General features: G+C 41.1%; 1 protein-coding gene across 14 annotated transcripts in view; it reads left to right on the plus strand.

The window, feature by feature from the left end:
* CADPS2 (calcium dependent secretion activator 2) overlaps positions 1-20,843 on the plus strand; it is a 591,588-nt gene that overhangs the window by 403,360 nt on the left and 167,385 nt on the right. For all 14 annotated transcript variants that reach the window (XM_050936075.1, XM_050936080.1, XM_050936079.1 and 11 more), the window contains 2 exons: positions 1,448-1,635; positions 19,819-19,920. In XM_050936075.1, coding sequence (XP_050792032.1) covers positions 1,448-1,635; positions 19,819-19,920 — 290 coding nt within the window. The remainder of the gene's footprint in view (positions 1-1,447; positions 1,636-19,818; positions 19,921-20,843) is intronic.

Here is a 20,843-nt window from a genome sequence, read left to right on the forward strand (position 1 = left end):
AAACAGGAAATGAAATTCAAAAGTTTGCGGGGCTTTTCCTGTCTACCTGGCCAGTGCATCCGAGTTCAGATTGCTTTCCAGAGTGGTCACAATGGTGCACTGTGGGATACCGCCCGGAGGCCAATGCTGTCGATTGCAGCCACACTAACCCTAATCCAATATGGCAATACCGATTTCAGCGCTACTCCTCTCGTTGGGGAGGAGTACAGAAATTGGTTTAAACAGCCCTTTATAGCAATATAAAGGGCCTCGTTGTGTGGACGGGTGCAGGGTTAAATCAGTTTAACGCTGCTAAATTCGGTTTAAACACATAGTGTAGACCAGGCCAAACAGACATATTGGAGCATAAGCTTTCCTGGGTGAATACCCACTTCGTCGGATGCATGTAGTGGAAATTTCCAGAGGCAGGTATAAATATGCAGGCAAGACTCAGTCTAGCGAGGTTAGCTCAATCGGGGGATGAGGCCCTCTTCTAGCAGTTGAGGTGTGAACACCAAGGGAGATAAAACTGCTTTTGTAGTTGGCTAGTCATTCACAGTCTTCGTTTAATCCTGAGCGATGGTGTCAAATTTGCAAATGAACTAAAGCTCAGCAGTTTCTCTTTGAAGTCTGGCCCTGAAGTTTTTTTGCTGCAGGATGGCTACCTTTAAATCTGCTATTGTGTGTTCAGGGAGATTGAAGTGTTCTACAGGTTTTTGTATATTGCCATTCCTAATATCTGACTTATGTCCGTTTATCCTTTTACGTAGGGACTGTCCAGTTTGGCTGAGGTACATAGCAGAGGGGCATTATAATCAAAGAGGCTGATAAAGGATGTGCTGTTGTCATCATGAACAGGTCTGACTACCAAAAGGAGGCTGCCAGACAACTCTCCAGTACCAAATTCTGCAGTCCACTTTCCTCAGATCCCTCTGAGGAATATACTCAAACTGCACCATCTATTCAGGACCTCCCTACACTAACACCACTAACTTTCACCCACAAAAGCTTATGCTCCAATACATCTGTTAGTCTATAAGGTGCCACAGGACTCTTTCACTTTTTATAGATCCAGACTAACATGGCTACCCCTCTGATACATGTTACTTAATGTATTTTATCACTTGTCAAACAGTGACATTTTTAGATTCGGTACAAGATCATGGACATATCAGTGCATTTTTTTCTGAGCCACGTGGTACACAGTAGTACTAAGGCTGAAGAACTGCAAAGAGTTACTCCATGACACTCAGTCGCAGTTCTCAAGCAAGCTATTGTTAGAGCCCAGCCTCTCTGATATATTTCCTGCGTTATTAGCATCAACTTGATTAGTATGAAATGTTTTTATAATGCATACAAAAATGTTATTTGCTTTTGTTTCTTCTTTGCTGGGTTGTTTTAAAAGCAGAGCAATGAAAAGAAAAATGCTGATTAATTAAAAGAATGTATTTTTCCCCTTCTCTTCCAGGGTTGGTTTAGTCCAGGCCAAGTCTTCGTATTAGATGAATACTGTGCTCGTTATGGTGTGAGAGGCTGTCACCGCCATCTCTGCTACCTTAATGAATTGATGGACCATTCAGAAAATGGTGCTGTCATTGATCCAACCTTGCTCCATTACAGCTTTGCATTCTGTGCTTCTCATGTTCATGGCAATAGGTAATTTAACATGCAAATACACAGTAAAGCTAATTAGGTTTGGCTGAATGGATAAAGGAAAAATATTTTACTTAGTTTCTTGCACTCAACAGATAGCAAAATTTAATATTTGAAACAAACAAATGAATCAGTTCATAAAAAGCTTCTGCAGTGGTTCTGGGGTTCTTATGGATCTTATAGAAAATATCCTTTCCATTTTATTAAGCATGTTTTCTCATGCATTGTGTCTGGGCCTTGAGTTTTTCTTCTGCATTCCCCATTTTGTGTTGCACTAGTGAGCTGATGTTTTGAATCAATACCCTGAGCAATCCTGGAATCCAGTAAACTCCGGTGCGCGTTTCACATACTGTAACATGTCAACTTGTCTCTTTTATTGAATTCTCCTTGTCCCAGACACCCCAGGACGACAGAGGAGACACTAGGAATGTGATTTAAGTAGGTGATAACTTTAGTAAGTAACATATCTGGCAGCTCTCTGGCAATAACTTGTCCAGAGCTGGTCCCCCTTCCTTTTTAATCCGTTTCACCTGGTGGAGGGTTGCCATCAGCCCTCCACCCTATTAACATGGTCCCAGCACTGTTGCTGGGACCCCCACTGCCCTCCCCTCATTTGATGTTTAAGGGGGTCAGGGAAAAGGGGAGTGTATGCAGACTGTGCTGGACATTAGGAGCTGCAACCACATTCCCCATCTTCTTTGGGAGATGCCTTCTCCTAATCTCCTTCCAATTCCATTTGATCAGGAAACCAGGCCCCCTACTGAACTGTACTGGGCTCCTCTCAAGTTGAAAGAACAATTAATTTTACAACCTGCCCACTGGGTCCCGGAGCTGCAGAGAGGCAGGTGAATAAACTCCACAATACACAGGGCAATCTGGCAGTGAGAGAAAAAATTCCTTCTGAGCCCTAAAAAAGCAATTAGCATGATGCCCACAGCAAGGCCTCAAAACCCAGCCCTTTTCTAATCATGAGATGCAGCTTTTCTTCCCACAGAATGGCACCCCTGGGCAGGAAGAAGGGCTTATAAGTCCTTCCCTTGGGTGCATGGCAGCAAGTAGGCTTATGTTGCAGCCTTCTGTCCAGCCAATCAGCCACAGAGCCCCCCTCCTCAAGTCCATGAGGTGATGCAATCTTTAAAGGGGCCAAGGATGTCTTCCCCCTGCCCAGACAAAGCCTCCCAACCTCTGAGGCTGCATAGGGCACAGGTGAGGATCAAGAGGGTTGGGCATTTGTGCACCTGACGGATATGCAAAGGGGGAACAGGGGAATCAAGGGAAAAGCGATTTCCTGGGCTGTAAGGTGCAAAGGAAGAATTCTCACCAAGTATCTAAGATGCTCTCCAGGTATCTTAACTTGCATGCTGACAAGCTAGGTAGATTTTCTGGCTTTTACTTAGTAACCTTTGCTCTGTCAAAGCACATTTCTCTTGTCAACTCTTGAAGCATCTGGCAGCTCAAGTAAGTTTCTTGTAGAAGTCTGATTCTATGTTGTTTTCTCTCTTGATTTTTTTATTAGCTGTGAATCTGACAAGACAAATAGTGATAATTATGCAAACTTATTTCAAGTTTTCAAAAGCAAGGGAGATATGTTTCTTTTTATTATTAAGTTAAGTGAAGGACAACAGTGCATGCAATAGGTGGAAAAATCTCTGGGAGCACATCATTTTGCACAGTAGTAAGCACTCTGTACGTATGTATTCCTTCTGTACAAATGCATGCTGTCTGAATAGCATTATGAGTGTTTTAGGTATAAAAGAATAGTGTTGAACAGAGCGGGTCTGACTAGTACTGAGACATTGTAAAAAGATTGGAAAAAAGAAAAGAAGAAGAAGAAGAAGAGAAGTAAGTCAAGGACAGAAACAGAGACACTCACTGAGGATGACAGACACACATACACAGATAATACATCCACTCATTCATCTACAGCATCACTAGGGAAGTGCAGGAAGGGAGAAAAAGAATTTCACAGACAATACATGATAGGCCAAAGTTCTAGGCTGATCTATGTTGTTATACGTCTTAGTTTTATAAGTCATGCTGAGGAGAATAAATACCACAGAGCCAAGACAAAGAATTTTCATGGCCCAATTAAATGATTTAGAAATGGTGGATAAGCAGTGAATTCAAAGATTTTTCTTTGGTTAGGAGGGCCTTAGACCTGCTACTAGCCTGACAAAGACCATCTAAGATATGCTAGCTTTGGAGTGGGGGAGATATTGAAATACCAGTTCATAACTATAGTCCATATACAAAGTAATCCCTGATTCTTTTAGATACTAGTTTATTTCAGAGTGCAAGCAACCTTAGTGACATCAGTCAAATGATCAGATGAAGATGTCTCTTTTTCTTCATGTTTTCTAACTTATTGTGTGGCACCATAGTGATATATATGGAAATAGACAGATATAGTTAGATATTGTGTATGTATATTCACACTCCTCTCACTTCAGAAAAAGCAAGAACAGGAATCCTGGCTGAATTCTTCAACCTATATTTCTAAGAGACAATGACAGTATTCACATAATTAAAATTTAACATTTTGAAACAACATGAAAGGATGTGGAATCGGAGCAAACAATTATGTGCAAATACACCACTACCTCGATATAACGCCACCCGATATAACACGAATTTGGATATAATGCAGTAAAGCAGTGTTCCGGGGGGGGAGGGCTGCGCACTGTGGTGGATCAAAGCAAATTCAATATAACACGGTTTCACCTATAACGCGGTACGATTTTTTTGTCTCCCAAGGACAGCGTTATATTGAGGTGAAGGTGTACTCTAAAGAATATCATGAATGCGGTGGCTAAGTTTTGAGATCAGCTATAAATATCAATTTAATGTTTTTAAAATATGCATTGTGATTATAATTATTATTATTGGATATTTGTTGTACTCAGCAATGTATAAGAGAGAGCCTTATTCCCTTTATCTGGAGCTAAAATGCTGTACAGATACAGTGTTTACGCTACATTACATTCATTGCAGATGTAGAAGGGGAGTTATTTTATTTATTTGATTGGAAACAAATAACATTAAATCATCAGCAGGATTATGGAAGATCACGTCTTAATTTTCCCGCTCCCCTTTTTCTCCTTTTTCACCCTATTCAGAACCCCCAGAATTTCATTTACTGGTTACCTTCCGGGTTACCTGTTTTAAACTCTTTTTCAAGGAAATTATAGTGCTAACCTAGTAGAAACGTTCTTTGGAGCCTGTCCATAGCAGACCTGAATCAGTCAGAAGATCAGTGCTCCATAGTGGCCTGAGCCTGGATGTGAATGCAGAAAGAGCTTGCTAGTCACAGCTCTCCCCATGTCCAGGCAGAAGCAGGTATCACCAGTCTCTGCCGCACCATGCCTTACATTGCAGATGTCCTCCATGGGGTTGTAAATCTTTATGGGAGCAGGGAGTAGCTAGACAAGAGGCAGGTTTAGGGGGAGATGCGCATTGTTTTTCTTGCCTTTCAGCCTCTTTTCTTTGCAATAATTTTATATGGAATCTGCTGGAAAGGTGATACAGATTCAGGCTGCCTTTTACATATCCATGAGGCGTCCTCTGTACAATGGAATCTGTCTTTGGCAATGGGACCCAGAGTCACAATGGGGGTACTAGAGCTGCATGGCTGGGGAATTGATTCTGGTTTGTTGAAGAGGGCAAGACCCATGTTCAGGCTCAATGATCTGGGGAAAAGCAAAGGGAAACGATGTGCAGTTGCTCCTCCATGTTCACAGGATATATCTGTGAGCGGGAGCATAGACCATCGGGCCTAGCCTTCAATTGACAGCCCATGCTGAGATTCTTTCCTTTTCAGTTCTGCAGGGATGTTGAAGCAGACAGGGAAGGATTCTACTGTCTAGAGCACATGCAGCTGGTCTCAACAACCTGTCGGACATAGCTGCTAGGAACTATAAGCAAGCAAGCAGTAGTAGTCTGGTAGGGAAGAGGTCAGGGTCAAGTAAGGAGGAAACTGTTCTCCTTATACCTCAAAAGGAGAGAACTTTTGTTTCAAACCTTGCTTATACTGCTAAAAGGGGTGCATTTTGGGCCAAATCCCGAGAGGTCCTGAGCACCTCCATGTGGCACAGGCTTCTGTGAAAACACGTTCATTCTCGGTCAGGACTTTACATAACTGACTAGAGTGTGGGTTTTGAACTGAAGAGAGGGGAGAACTGTGCTTATTATTAATAATTATAATGTATTAATTAATTGTTTGTATTGCCATAAGACCCAAGACGCCCTTACCAGGATCAGGGCTCCACTGGGTTGAATGCTATACAAATACATATAGGAAGACACAGTCTCTGCCTCAAAGATCTTATAATGTAATTTCACTTCACCTGAAATGGTCCCTCAGACTGTGTGTTTTAGCTACTTACACTAAACAATCCGTTCCACCTTGTAGTTAGCTGTGACACTCTGAGTACCTATCCCAGACCTGAAGAAGAGCGCAGTAGCTCAAAACCTTCTCTCTCACCAAAAGAAGTTGCCCCCATCTCACCAAACATCAGTCACCACGTCGGACAAGCACCAAACTGCACCAACAGCCCTGGGCTTGGTGTGCGAAGTGCAAGCAGATGCTGAGGTGTAGGGACAGGTGCCCACCCCGAGACCCCCTTTCCCCAAGGGGAATGATGCCCTGGGTCCTCCACCGGTGGTTCAATCATCCTTATCCTCTCCAGATGAGTCTGTGGTGGGACCCACTTGTTCTAGCCCAGCAGACAACTTTAAGAAGCATCAAGCCCTGCTCCGAAGGGTGGCCACTAACTTAGGCCTAGAGGTGGAAGAGATGGCAGAACAATCAGACGCTTTGTTTTATGTGTCTCTGCATCCACCCCCACAGGTGTCACGCTCCTGGATCCTAAAGATTGCCAAAGCCCTCTGGCAAACCCTGTCCTCAATCCCACCTACTTCCAAGAGGGCTGAGAAAAAGTATTTTGTTCCCACAAGGGGTCAAATACTTACACACTCACCCGCCCCTGGGTTGTTGGTTGTTTCGGCAGCCAGCAAGACAAGGGCATTCTAGTTCCACCCCCAGAAATAAGGACATCAAGAGATTGGACCTTTTTTGGGAAGAGACTATATTCCAGAGCCAGTTTCCAATTCCAAGTCGTAAGCCACCGGGTTCTTTTGGGGCAATATAACTCTAACCTGTGGGACTCCCTGCATAAGTGTAAGGACTTCATACCCCAGGAGGTGGCCCAAGAATTCGGGGACCTTATTCAGGAAGGTAAAACGGCAGCTTGATGTTCCCTCCAGATGGCCTGGGATGCGGCTTATTCGGCGTCCAGGGTGATCACCTCGGCAGTGATCATGAGGTGCAGTTCCTGGCTTCAGACCGTAGGTCTATCTCAGGAGATACAGTCCTCGATACAAGATCTCCTGTTTGATGGAGTTGGACTCTTTGCAGAACAAACAGACATGAGGCTGCACCGTCTGAAGGACACTCAAGCCACCTTCTGCTCCCTGGTATTGCATACTCCTCAGTTGGTGAGGAAGCAATTCCAGCAGCCCCCACCACCAGGGCCTTGGCAGCCTTGGCAGGGATCTACAATGAGAAGGGACACTAGTTCTAGTCACTGCTGCCCTTCCTTCTCCCATTCCTCTGAGCAACCTGGCCCGGTGAACCAGCACAGGGCAAGAAGTGTGCGTTTTGAGGGTGCACTTGAGAGCAATGCCCTAGTCAACTCCCCAGATCTGCCCCATCTTTTCCTCTACCATCTCAGTCCCTACCGTTCATCCTGGTCATGGGTTACCTCAGACCACTAGGTGCTAGAGATTGTGTCATTGCACTATACCATCCAGTTTTCGGCCACCCCGCCCCCCGGCCAACCTCCTACAACTGGAGGTGTTGGAGGAGATCCCTCAGGAAACGAGGGGGAAAGGTTTCTACTCCCACTATTTCCTGATCTCAAAAGCAAAAGGGGGCCTAAGACCCATTCTGGACCTGCGGCGACTCAACAAGTACCTCAAAAAGTTGAAGTTCCACATGATTTCACTGGCCTCCATCATCCCCTCTCCGGATCCAGGAGACTGGTACGCTGCTCTCAACTTGAAAGACACTTATTTCCATGTCTCTATCTTCCAAGTACACAGACGGTTCCTCTGTTTTAGGGTGGGCCATTTCCAGGTCACAGCACTTCTCTTTGGCCTCTCCTTGGTACCGCAGGTGTTTACAAAATGTATGGCTCTGGTAGCCGCTTACCTGAGGCATCGGCAGGTCCACATCTATCCTTATCTCGACAATTGGCTCATCAAGGGCAGGTCGCAGGATCAAGTGCAGAACAGTCTCAGTCTGGTGTGTTCCACCTGTTGCGACATGAGTCTGTTAGTGAACGAAAATAAATTGACCCTCATACCAGGGTCTAATAGAGTTTATTGGGGCAGTCCTTGATGCCACGCAGGCCAAAGCCTTCCTTCCAGAGGCCCATTTCCAAGCCATGTCAGACGTGATCTCCCATATAAGGGGCCACCTACTCACCCCCACCCACACTTGCCTAAGGTTGCTAGGCCACATGGCTGCCTGTACTTACATGGTCCGTTATGCCTGGCTTCACCTCCGGTTGCTGCAGGCATGGTTGGCATCACTCTACATCCCCAACAGACACAACCTGGGCCTGGTAGTCAAGGTGCTGGACCACATTCGATCATAACTGGGTGGGTGGTTGGACCCCACATCAGTGTTGAAGGGAGTTCCCTTCGTGGCCACATCCCCATCACTAACTCTGGTTTCTGACACCTTGGACCTGGGCTGGGGAGCCACCTGAGTGAGCTCAGTACACAAGACTGCTGGTTGGGAGTCGACCGCTGCATGGTTTACTTTTGAAGAGCAGGAGTGCTCAGCTTGAATCCAGCAGGTCCTACTGGGTAGTAGAAAGCCCTCCACCAGAGCAAGTTATGTGACCAAATTGAAATGATTGATATGCTGGGCCTCGGCCCAAGGGGTTAGGCTTGAGAACGCCTCGCTACAGTTGATCCTGGGCTACCTTATGCATCTCAAGCTCCAGGGCTTGTCTCTTTCATCAGTGAAGGTCCACTTGGCTGCCATATCAGCCTATCACCCTTCATTCCAGGGCAGGTCGGTCTTCACTCATAACATGACCGGCTGGTTCTTGAAAGGTCAGGAGCAACTTTACCCCAGGTCCAGGACGCAGTCCCTCTGTGGGACCTGAATCTGGTGCTTGTGCGGCTCATGGAAGCCCCCTTCCAGCCCTTGGTATCCTGTTCCCTTCTTCTGTTCTCCTGGAAGGTCATCCTGGTGGTGATAACTTCTGCCCAAAGGGTCTCTGAGATTAAGGCACTTACTTCAGAGCTTCACTATACGATATTCTTCAAGGACAAGGTCCAGCCACAATCACATCCAGTTTTCCTGCCCAAGATGGTTTTGCAATTTCACATGAGCCAGAATATATTTTTGCTAGCCTTCTTCCCAAAGCCTCATAAGTCTGAAGAGAAATGTAGGATACCACTAAGGCAAAAGTCTCCAACAACTGTGCACATGGGCACGCACACACCTAGAATAGAATGGACCTGAGCAACACATCTCAAAGAAAAACTGTTATGAAAGATAGGTAACCATTTTTTTGGTGCTCTCAGTCAAGATCACTATCTCACAAGTGATTTTGTCTCACTGCTGTTATTATTCATGCTCATGTACTTCTGGTGTAAGTGAAATGGGCTGATTATGTAAATACAATATAGTCCTGAAGGTTGATATTTCAGTCTAAACAACAGCAGTGGGTGTTAAGCACAGATCAGAGTTATTGTTTTCTTCCCCATCATCATCTTTTCTATCTGGTTCTCATACTGTGACTTCCCATTCTGTCCCTCTTGTTCTGAAATGGATGCTGGTGAGAAATACATGAAGTGCAAAGTGACTTCTTTCACCTTCTGAGCTGCAGGCAGAATTGAAACATTCAAATTTCAAAAATACCCTTCCATTAGATCGAGAGAGAGAGCTGATATGTCATACATTCCTTATATGGATAGTGTAGGTGAAAAGCATCTGACCAAAACTTTGTAATTTCTTTCTACCTTGGTTTTTGAAATCTTCAGCCCTTGTGAGAAATGGAATTAATCTGTAGCTGTTGAGTTCTACTGTACTTGACTAACTTGAAGAGGTATGCATCAGTATGTAAGAGAATTGCAGCTCTGTAGATCAACATGGATATCATATAGAAAATTGAGAGAGTTCTGGGAGAGCCCCTGCGTTAACTCACCTTCTTTCGCTGTTAATTGATTTGTAACAGGAACCATTTATTGTGTTCATCCACCTCAAGTCAAGTGACAATGATAAGTATCACAGGAACTGTTGCTTTCTTCAAACTCTGATCCAGGAACTTTACTAAAAGAAAGAAAACAATATTATCTCTAAAGCTAATCTGTCTCTTTCCTTCACTCTGCTTCACTGTAGAGCTTCTGTTCAGAGCTTTCTCCTTCTCCTTCTACCTGGCTTCCTTCAAGATTTAAAGTATACCATGAAATCTCCTTCGCCTTTTTTTCAGCATAAACAATCTCTAGCAAGATTTAACAGAAAATGATGCATTCGAATGAGGCAGTAGCTTCACCTCTCATCCAAGTCTGATCATCGTCAGGCATGATGAATAGTTTTGTTGATTTACCTGGATTATCAAATTGAAAGAAAGAGATTCCTGTTGAGTGATCCTTCTCAGCTCGTTCCATAGAAGCTGTGGTGTCAGAACCAGTGCTAGTAGACCATGTGTCAGTTCAACTGGGTTGGAACCACATTAAGATGCTGCCTCTTTCTTCTGTACTGAATACCTTGATCAGTCTCAATTCTGTAGAATCTTGGGTTGTAGCTGCATTTAGTGATAACAGCTGGTTTACTGTATTTTTCTTCATTCTGTTTTATTGAGATTGTCTCCTGGTTTAAGTCTGGGTAAGCTGCAGGCTGCATTCTAACAGTTAAAGGAGGAAGACTAAGATCCTTTACATTATGGGTAGGGCCCTTCCAAATTCATGGCCATGAAAAACACGTCACAGATCATGAAATCTGGTCTTTTGTGTGATTTTACCCTTTACTGTACAGACTTCATGGAGACCAGAGTTTCTCAAATTGGGGGTCCTGACCCAAAAAGAAGTTGCAGAGGGATCACAAGGTTATTTTAGGGGGGATAATGATATTGTCACCCTTGCTTTTGTGCTCCCTTCAGAGTTAGGCAGCCAGAGAGCGGTAGCAACTGGCCAAGCGCCCAGCTCTGAAAGCAGTGCCCCGACAGCAGAAGTAAGAGGTGACAATACCATACCTTGCAACCCTTACTTCCGCGCTGCTGCCTCCATAGCTGAGCGGCTGAAGAGTTGCAGCTGCTGACTGAGGGCCCAGCTCTGCAAGCAGCAGCGCAGAAATAAGGGTAGCAATACCATACCTTGCCATCCTTACTTCTGCACTGCTGCTGCTGGCAGCGGCTCTTCCTTTAGCTAGGCTCCCGGCCAGCACCTGCCACTCTCTGGCCACCCAGCTCTGAAGGTAGCGCCAAAGCCTGCAGCATTAAAGAAGTAAGTGTAGCAGTACCACAACACGCTACAATAATCTTGCAACTCCCCTCCTTCATAACCCCTTTTTGGTTCAGGACCCCTACAGTTATAACAACATGAAATTTCCGATTTCAGTAGCTGAAATTATGAAATTTAATATTTTAAAAATCCTATGACCATGAAATTGACCAAAATGGTGAATTTGGTAGGGCCCTAGTTGTGGGATTATTCAGAATGATTTACCTCTAAGGTTGGTAAAGTTCTTCTAATCTGACCACTCATGAGATCTGGTGGGTCAAAGTGAGATGCAGAATTTCCACAAATTTTGAAAAATAGCCATTGACTGTTAGATATGTTCTTTTTCTTCACAAAAAGATAGCTAATGCTATTCTTTTCTGAGGTCCATTGGGTAATGCTGAGGGCATGAGATATTCTTCACTTGTGTCCTTCTTGTCCCTATTTGAGACTCCCATGATTCCCTCCTGTGTTTTAGATACTGCCCTATTCCAGGCCATCATTCCATCTTACTCAGTTTGTTTCTTCACTTGGGTAGCTGCAAGACTGGCACCCTCTAGATGTTGCTGGGTGCACGAGTATGCCTTCTCGCCTTGACATTGATCTGCACTGGTTCTCCATTTAGCAGTTCATTTTGACAGAACAGCATTATGACACCACTGTGTGATTTATAAGGCCTGTCTCAATGGCTGTGCTTTAGTCTAGAAAGTCATTTGTTGTGGTCTTGATTATAAAGGTGTCAAATAATGCTTGTAGCATTCATAGCTAGTACAATCTTTGAATTGCCCAAGATCACACACAGTCTATGGTAGAGCAGGAAATTAAACCTAGTTTCCCAAATCCCAGGCCAGCATCCAAACCACTGCTGCATCATTTCTCTCTCTGATTATGTATTACCATGCATGATAATGGCCAAATAAATGACTAATGAGCATTCAGATTATTCTACCGTTCAACAACAGCAACAGCAGAAGTGAAACGGAACAGGCTGGTGACTGAGTTATGGTGCTTTCCAGAAGACTATCCAGAAGATCTGGGTTGTGCTAGTTTTTCACTGTAAATGTTTTCCAGAGGCTGAGACTTATGGAGAAGTGGAGACCCTCTTCTTCTGTCTTTCCTTTAACACAATGAATGGGTGACTATTTCATTTCAAAAACATTGACTCTTTATCACACCTATTCTTTTAAAATAGGGGAAAAAACAAGAGTCTGTTTTAGTTACAGAGAGAAAATATATTGACTTCATCTATGGCCTGAGGAAAGGAGTTATCCTAGGATGTATTGTGCTGATGGTTTATAATGTGTTGAGATCTAAATCTGTCCTTACCAGGAAATATACAGCTGCATATTTTTCAACACAATGAGCCAGGTCTGCTCCTAATAGGTCTCAGAGAAAAACATATTTACATGTAACAAGAAAACAGTAAACTCAGATCTTGTATGTGTACTGTAGCAGTTATCTTTCAGACACTGAAATAACAGCTGCTAATACTTGATTATAAAGAAGTCCTCTATAAATTTTATAAGATGTCTTATGATTATTTTTAGTTACATGTATCCTGCTTATACGTCAACATATGTCCTATGTAGGTAGTATTTTTTGCAACACATGCTTAGCCTTTGAACTAGAAGACACTAATGAGTCCTATCTAAAATGTTCCCCTAAAGAGATCATGAAATTAACATGACCTACCTTCATAATCCATTCTATAGACCTCTAAAAATAGTCTTTTTCTTTTGCTTGTGAAAATAGAAGATATGACCTGTAAGCAGATGTTGAAGCAGGCTGAGAAGCACATGCAACAGAAGGCTCTATTGTACAAATTTTCTTTTGTAAGGATGTTTAAAGTATAGTTAATATAAACACTAAAATGCTCGGTCTTCAAGTGCCTGCTGGTTAAAGGAGTGCCAAAATGCTGCACCCTAATTTGTTCTCTTCCTTCTGTGTGTTCCTCCTTAACTCACATGCCTACTTTTTGAGCACATAACGGCTTGCTTTTCTCGAACTCCTTTCACGTGTTCCTCAGATTCTGCTAGTCTTTAATTAACAACACTGAGCTTTGAAGGAAAATTCAGGTATTAAGAGCTTGTTAAATGAAAAAGAGAATTCTTTTCATCAAAGCTGCAGACTTAATCTTTTTGTGACTTAAAGATAGTAAATGCATGTTTTTCACTTGCAGATTTGAAAACTGATCGGTTTTGTTTTGTTTGTTTTTATTCTGAGTGTCGCTGTGCATGTTACATTTGAAAACAAGCATTCTTAGAAAGGGTTGAGGCTTTTTTAGTAAATTTGTTTCTAGCCAAAAAGCTTGGGGGGTGGGAGGGAGAGGGGATTCTGAAATGTAATACACTATAAAAATCCACAGGTGAAATTAATGGCTCCATGTAAACATTATGAATTAATTTTTTTCTTGCCTTACAACTCTTTTATTTTCTCTCTTTTGCTGGTACATTTTTTGTAACAATGCTGTACCTATCTGTCCACATGGATTCAAATCCAAATGTCAACTTGTGTATTCCTCCTTATTTCAATTTTTCAGTTTTCATCTATTTTGGTAATGCTAGAAAAGATTCTATTTTTTTAATATTTGGACATATGCAGATCAGTAATATCAATTACTGTGCAGATGACCAGTATCACATAACACTTAAAAATAACTTAAACTGCATTCAGTTGAAAACAAACATACATACACCCTATTATCACCTCTGTAGGCAAAAGCCTGATTGAAGGTCAAGAGATTCACACTGTGTCAAACCAGCAGGAGAAGCTACTTCCAGAGTTGAGGGCCCTTCACTGAGAACATTCTGCCACCAGTCCTATGACATTCGTATCTAGGGACGGTAAACTTGAGAACCCCATTTGATCTCATCTGCTGCAGCTGTTAACAGGGGCCCCAGTCCTGCATTACACTTAGTGACTCCTGCAAATTACTTGGAGCATTTAACTCCTATTGACATCAGTATTTCACAGGAGGCTCTCCACACCTTACAGGATTGTGCCAAGTGAGAAATGATTGGGGTCAAGGAAATCTCAGCATTCAAGGAAATCCCTAAATTTGCTGTTTGATCAATCACTTTTCTAAAGGCTGGGTAGAGTATGGGTAACAATTTGCAATACTGTCAGTTTTTCTTTCTGCAAAAGGATGCTGGAATCCTCTTTTCTGCTAGGACACCATTTAACAGTCTCCACTAGCAACAAAGTTGCTTCCTCTCATTTTATTTTACTAACCATAATGAACACAGGTCCAACTCACAGTAGAGTTTCAAACCTTTTGATATATCTAGAACCACAGTGAGTTAAATTTATTGAAAAATGAGTAGAGATGACATTTCATCTCTACTCCTCAGGCATGAATATATTCCAGCAGAAGCAGACGGGCCAGTCCAAATCCACTGATCTGATCCTCAAAAATAAGTGGGAATTTTACAAGTGATGAAAAGTATTATTTTTCAATAATTCACCTAGCTCAGCATTACCAAAAGCATTTGTGGTGGATGAGATTTTGTGGTTGCTGTTTAAGAGGACAGGAAAGCCCATTATTTGCCTCTTCGTGTAAGGGAAGAAGATGCTTAATGGTGGAAGGCCATAGGTGGTCATCAGTAGATTGGTCCACCAACTGTAAAGTACTCTACTCTCATTTAGAGACATCTGAAACTTACTTGGGTCCATCAGTTGCCATGGATGGACCCGTGGAAGAGGTCCTAAACTGCAACAAGAAAAATGAGCTCTGAATTGAAATTGAAAAATCAAGTCACCTGTATAACTTTTCCTTAGCTGGTAAGAGGGTGTCACAAATATTGCTATTAGCTCCAGAAGAGTACTCAGGTGATTTATGGAGCAGAAAAGCTTTATCATACCACAAGACCAATGGAAAGAAAAGGTTTAATTCTAGTTGCCCTGTGCTACCTTCCAGATTAGTATGTTCCTGTGGGAATGGACAACAAAATAACACTAAAACATACAAATAACTAGTTAAAAAATGTCAGTGCCATTTTGTTTTAATCTCGTTTTAACTTTGAAGCAAATGAAGAAAAAGATTTGGAAGAGTAAAACAAGAATGCGTTTTGAAATCTGTTGTTTTTCTGTATTTTTAAGATAGAACTATCTTGGGGCCAGGTGGACTACCCCTTACTCTTGTGGGTGAGCGGTTACTTACAGGACTAACAGAAACTGCATCTGAAAGTAAATGTTCAGTATTTTAAATCAGGTTATGTCTACACTGCATTTAAACACCTGCAGCTGGCCAGTGCCAGCTGACTCAGGTTTGTGGGGCTCGGGCTAAGTCGCTGTTTAATTGCAGTGTAGACATTAGGGTGTGGGCTGCAGCCTCCCACTTTCCTCCCACCTTGCAGGCTCCAGTCTGATCCTGAATGTCGACACCACAACTGAACAGCCCCTTAGCCCAAGCCCCGCAAGCCTGTGTCAGCTGGCATGGACCAGCTGCGGGTGTCTAATTGCAGTGTAGACATATCTTAAGGGGCTCACTATCTGGCCCTCATTTATATCTTGGAGAATAACAATTGTATATGCTATTCTACCACAGTAACATTTAAGTGAAACAAGAAAACCATGTTTGAAAGTTGGGGCTATTTTCGAAGAGCACATTTTGGAGGGCTCAATCGTACCTTATTGTCTATTGTACACATTTTCTGACATCTTTTTGTGCTCTCTTATTTTTATTGCAGCATGCTCAGTTCTGTCGAAACACTCACTGCAAATACATTTGGCAGTTGTAAAAAATTTAGGTATTGTCCATGTGGTTCTGTGTGACAAACTCAATGAAGTGACAGTTCTTTTGTATGTAGTTATTCTAGTCTTAGTGCAGGTTGACAGATGTGACATTCTCCTGGTTCACCTTTCTCTCTTGTCATTATCTGGACCCCTGGCTCTTTCCTGTCACATGTATAACATGCCTCAGTGAGGTTTAATATGACAGAACTATTTACTTTATCACTCCATAGCACAATCTCTCTTGACAATGAAATCAGACAGTGAAATTTACTCAAATTTAAACACGTTCCATCTGTCAGGGGGCTGAGGCAAACTGTCAGGCCATCCATCAAAAGAGAGAAGATAAGTTATTTGCTCTTTCACTTCAAATTTATATGATAGTATATTGATGTACATAACTACACATACCTTCACCATATCTGACTTTTGTTCTTTGAAATAATTTAAAGAGTTCAGGCATGTTTTCCTCCTTGACCTGACAGGTCACAAATATAAATGATTATGAGGGGAGGGAGTTGTTGCTTTTGATTTTACAGCACATTATGTCATGACCAGGTAACAATCTATCACTTCTAGATTTAATGTTGGTTGAGAAAGTTAAGATCAGAGTTTAGCCATTTGACCTTTCATTAATTTTTGGTGGTTAGTTTAAATAATTAATAAATGAAAGCATTGATATGTCTTTTCAAACATGCTGCACAGGGAAAAGTCATGAGCTGTATATGGCAGATATATAATATTGGAAACATTTACTTCAGGTTTCTGTAACTCTTCTGTATTACCTTTCATGCAATATTTTTAATGATATACATTTTAAGGTCCTGATTCTGTAAAACATTCTTATTCAGGACAAGACTTGAGCATATGCTTAAATTTGCTCTTAAGTTAAAGAGTGTGCTTGTATAGGATTGGACTTAAACATTTACTTAAATACGTTCCAGAATCAAGGCCAGTATTCCTTGGGCCACATCACAATCTTCTTGTTCATTAGAATTTATTGAGAAACTGAGTACAATTTGACACTATAGTCAAATTACACTATAGTAATTGAATGTCTGTTTCTCTCTTTATTTTGTTATTTTCCTGGCTTACTGTCTTTTGATGTTCAAAAGCTGAAAATAGACCATTTAAATAAGTAGATAAAATTTTATTCACAAATCATGTGTAGTCCGTTGCCTTGATAATTTCCAATCTCTTTAAATTTTTATTGTTTTAGAGCATATTGTCGCAAACCTTACTCCTATGAGCAGTCATGCAAAGTTCCATTAAAATCAAGCTCGTTAACTCCATGGGGTTACTTGCAGGAGTAATAACGTTTTAAGTATTGGGCCCTTAATTTTTACCTTTTGTGCCTGATTTGGTTAAAAAATAAAAACAACTTCCTTAGCATGAAAGCCTTGCTAAGGAGTTTAAATCAGAGATAATTTTTCAACATTTATTTACAGCTTGTTTAGAAATATTATTCCAGTATTTTGATATATATGTCTGTCTGCATATAAAAAATAAATACGTTGGAATATATGCAACATTTTTAAATTAGAGATATACTTTAAAGAAAACAAAGTATTGGGATATTTACAGTCTGAGCAACATAGGAAATAATTATGAATGTGATTTGTTAAAAAATAAATTACAGCCCAACACGCCACATTTGCAGTGGTAACTCTGCACAGGAAATCCATTCCTTTCTCAACATGCTGTGGACTGACCGTTTGAATTCATGGCCTAACTTCTTTTCATTAACAATAACAAGCCACAAATAAACTGGAGCTTAAATTAATTGCCAGTATTTTAAATGTCATCGGTTCTAATCATCTTGTTAATTCAATGCCCAGTATTATTTTAATTGTATCAGTTTTACTCGACACTTTTTCATGAAGTAAATATAATATTTTATAAACATGCAGGCCTGCTCATTATAAAACATAACGGTGTCTACTGTCAGTGAGAGACATAGAAAAATGAGTAGGCAGGTAAACTTTTTTTAATTGCTATGTACTTGCATTTAATATTCAGTATAGCTAATGCATTAATTATATTTCTATGGTATAAAAGAAAGGTACATTTTAATTTGCGTGTACTCACACAGAATTTAACTGCTTTTTCAGTTTTATCGTTTCTATGTAGTTAGGGTCTCCCATATATTCAAACTATGGTAATACAATTTGTCCCCAGTCACTTATCTATTCTTTGCATTTTTGAAGTGATGTTATTAGATACATATATATTAGATGGCTGTATATCCTTAGTTCCATTATATAACTGAATCAAAAAGGATTTATGTTAAAGTGTATGTAAGTAGCTGGGAAAACACACACAGAAAATTGTACTGGAAAGATCAGACATTTTGGGTTCTGGACAAGACATCTAAGGTGAGATTCACCTTGGTGTGGGTACAAGGCCCTCTGAATCACTCGAGTTTCATGGGAGAGGAGATACTGATTGAAAGGTCACACCTAATTTTATTAGACATTTACTTGGGAATGTTGACCCCTGTATAAATTTGTTCACACCAGGTTAAATCTCTTAAGGAATCCAGTAATAATTATGCTTCCTTTGGTATATGAATGCTCTTTTTCTAGGTGTGTATTCCTTCAATGATTCATAATAGACAACATTTACCATTGTGCAGAAACCCAGCATAAGGTCTAAACATTGCTTAAACTCCACTTAAGCCCTTCTGTGGGTTTACAAGGAACTTAAACAGTGCATAGACCTTGTACTGGCCCTCTGTACAGAGATGAATTTCACCCAGGCTATCAGCTATCAAAGCAAGACCTTTAGAGATGCAGTTGAGCTAATGGTTTATTTTTATGTCATTTATTTGCCTGTATTTAAGAAGGGAGTTGTGTTACTTGATAGATGTTTTTCAACAAATGTATTAGAGTAATATTATTTTAACTGTTGAAACATAGCTTTTCCTTTTGCAAGTGCAGGAATTACAGGTACTAGTCAGAGGCTCTGCACTTTGAAGTACCTGTTTTTCACCTATAAAAAGGACTGAAGATGTGCAAATATCCAGATTTGCACCGGCAGTTTAGTTGCAGGTGCAAATTTTGCAGGTGTAAATTGCACCCACAGAAAGGGCACTTCCTAAAGGTTAATTATTAATTACTGCAAGTTGAATGAGGGAAAAAATAGTTTGTTTTGAGAAAGGACCTCGTTTGTTGAAGTCTCTTTTGCTGTATACCAGGTCTTCCTCCAACGTTCTTGTGGCTGCTCTGTCTTGTTCACTTGCTGCTTCTTGTTCAGTTGATGGAGTTTCATTTGATAGGTCTGACCCTAACTGGTGCTCATTCCCTCAGGATGGGATTCTTAGGAGCTGCCTGCTAGAGGTGGGAAACTTTTTCATGGTGGGAAGCTTTTCTGCCATGTCAGCAGCACAATGCCTCGGGGGGGTACCTCCAAGGATCAGGGAGTTGGAATTCAGAAGACTGGGCCTGAGTTTTGGACAGGAATGCTCAGTTGAGTGTGCAAGAATAGGACCTATCTGGGGAATGGATCAGAAAGACTGTCTGTGCTACCTTCTACTGGGTAAGCATGGCTGTTATTGGGAGGGATCTTTATGACAGGGATGCTGGAATGAGAGACTGCAAGGAAATGGGAGCCAGATAGATAGTTAAGAATTTGAATTTCTAAGCTCTTGTCTGATTGATTTCTCAATATAAGTTTCCGCCTCGTTCTTTAACTATATTCATACATTATCCTGGGATTATTTCAAAGCAATGGAAAGGTGGCAAAGGCCCGGGAGAACTCTGGGTGTAGGAATGGGGTAAATGACAATGCTTACATTGAAGGATGTTGTTCAAACAAAACTCACTGCATAGTTTTAATCGATTAAAACATACCAAGACAGAACACAGGTTTCGTTTCTATGATTATGATAATATGTGGAAGAAAATGTTGAACAAAAGATAAAATAACTATATCATATTACAGGCCTGACGGAATTGGAACAGTCTCAGTTGAAGAGAAAGAAAGGTTTGAGGAGACTAAAAACCGACTTTCTTCTCTTTTAGAAAACCAGATAAGCCACTTCAGGTGAGTGTATAATTCATTCAGTGCATATGAAGCTTCATTCAAAATGATTTTGACATGGTGGTGTTCATTGTTGTGGCTATGAACAAGGCATAGTAAAGATAACATAATTCATTTATAATACATGGTTTTCAAAAAGATATCATTTAATTTAATCACACATTATTGGCCTATAACGTTCACTTATATAACAGAGGAGATTAATTCCTTCCAATGTGGGAATCACTGGATGAAATTCTATGGCCTCTGACCTCCTGCATAACAGACTAGATGACCATAGCAGTGCTTTTGGCCTTAAAACCTGTGACTGTAATTCTAGCTCATGATTAGCTGAAAATCTTCAAATGAAGATGAGTGAGTAAGCCATAACTGAAGTCTTGAATAGTTTTAATGAGTATGATCCATGCAAACTGAGTGCCTTGATTGATTGCAGCTGAGTTAAGTTAAAATTATTTTTTTAACCTTTGAGCTAATCAGATCCCATATGCAAATCTCTATTTCCTGACTGGACCAATCAGAGGTAAATATTTTTCTGGGTATCTAATCTTTCTTTACTAACCTTTATATGTTTGTACATTTTCCCCCATATCAAGCCAAGTTCTTGCTCCCTAGTCCTCAGTGAAGAGTTTGTCCATGCTGAGTTTCAAATTTTAGCCATTTTTGTTGTTGCCCAGTTCAGAAACTTTATTTAAAATTAAATCACAAAGAAAAGAGTATTTCTTCTTCAAGGGATCCTCTACAACAGCAGTTATCAAACTTTTGTACTGGTGACCACATAGCAAACCTCTGAGTGTGACCCCCTTTATAAATTAAAAACACTTGCAAATATATTTAACAACATTATAAATGCTGGAGGCAAAGTGGGGTTTGGGGTGAAGGTTGACAGTTCACGACCTCCCATGTAATAACCTCACAACCCCCTGAGG

Source organism: Gopherus flavomarginatus, chromosome 1, assembly GCF_025201925.1.
Source record: "Gopherus flavomarginatus isolate rGopFla2 chromosome 1, rGopFla2.mat.asm, whole genome shotgun sequence".
Lineage (NCBI taxonomy): Eukaryota > Metazoa > Chordata > Testudines > Testudinidae > Gopherus > Gopherus flavomarginatus.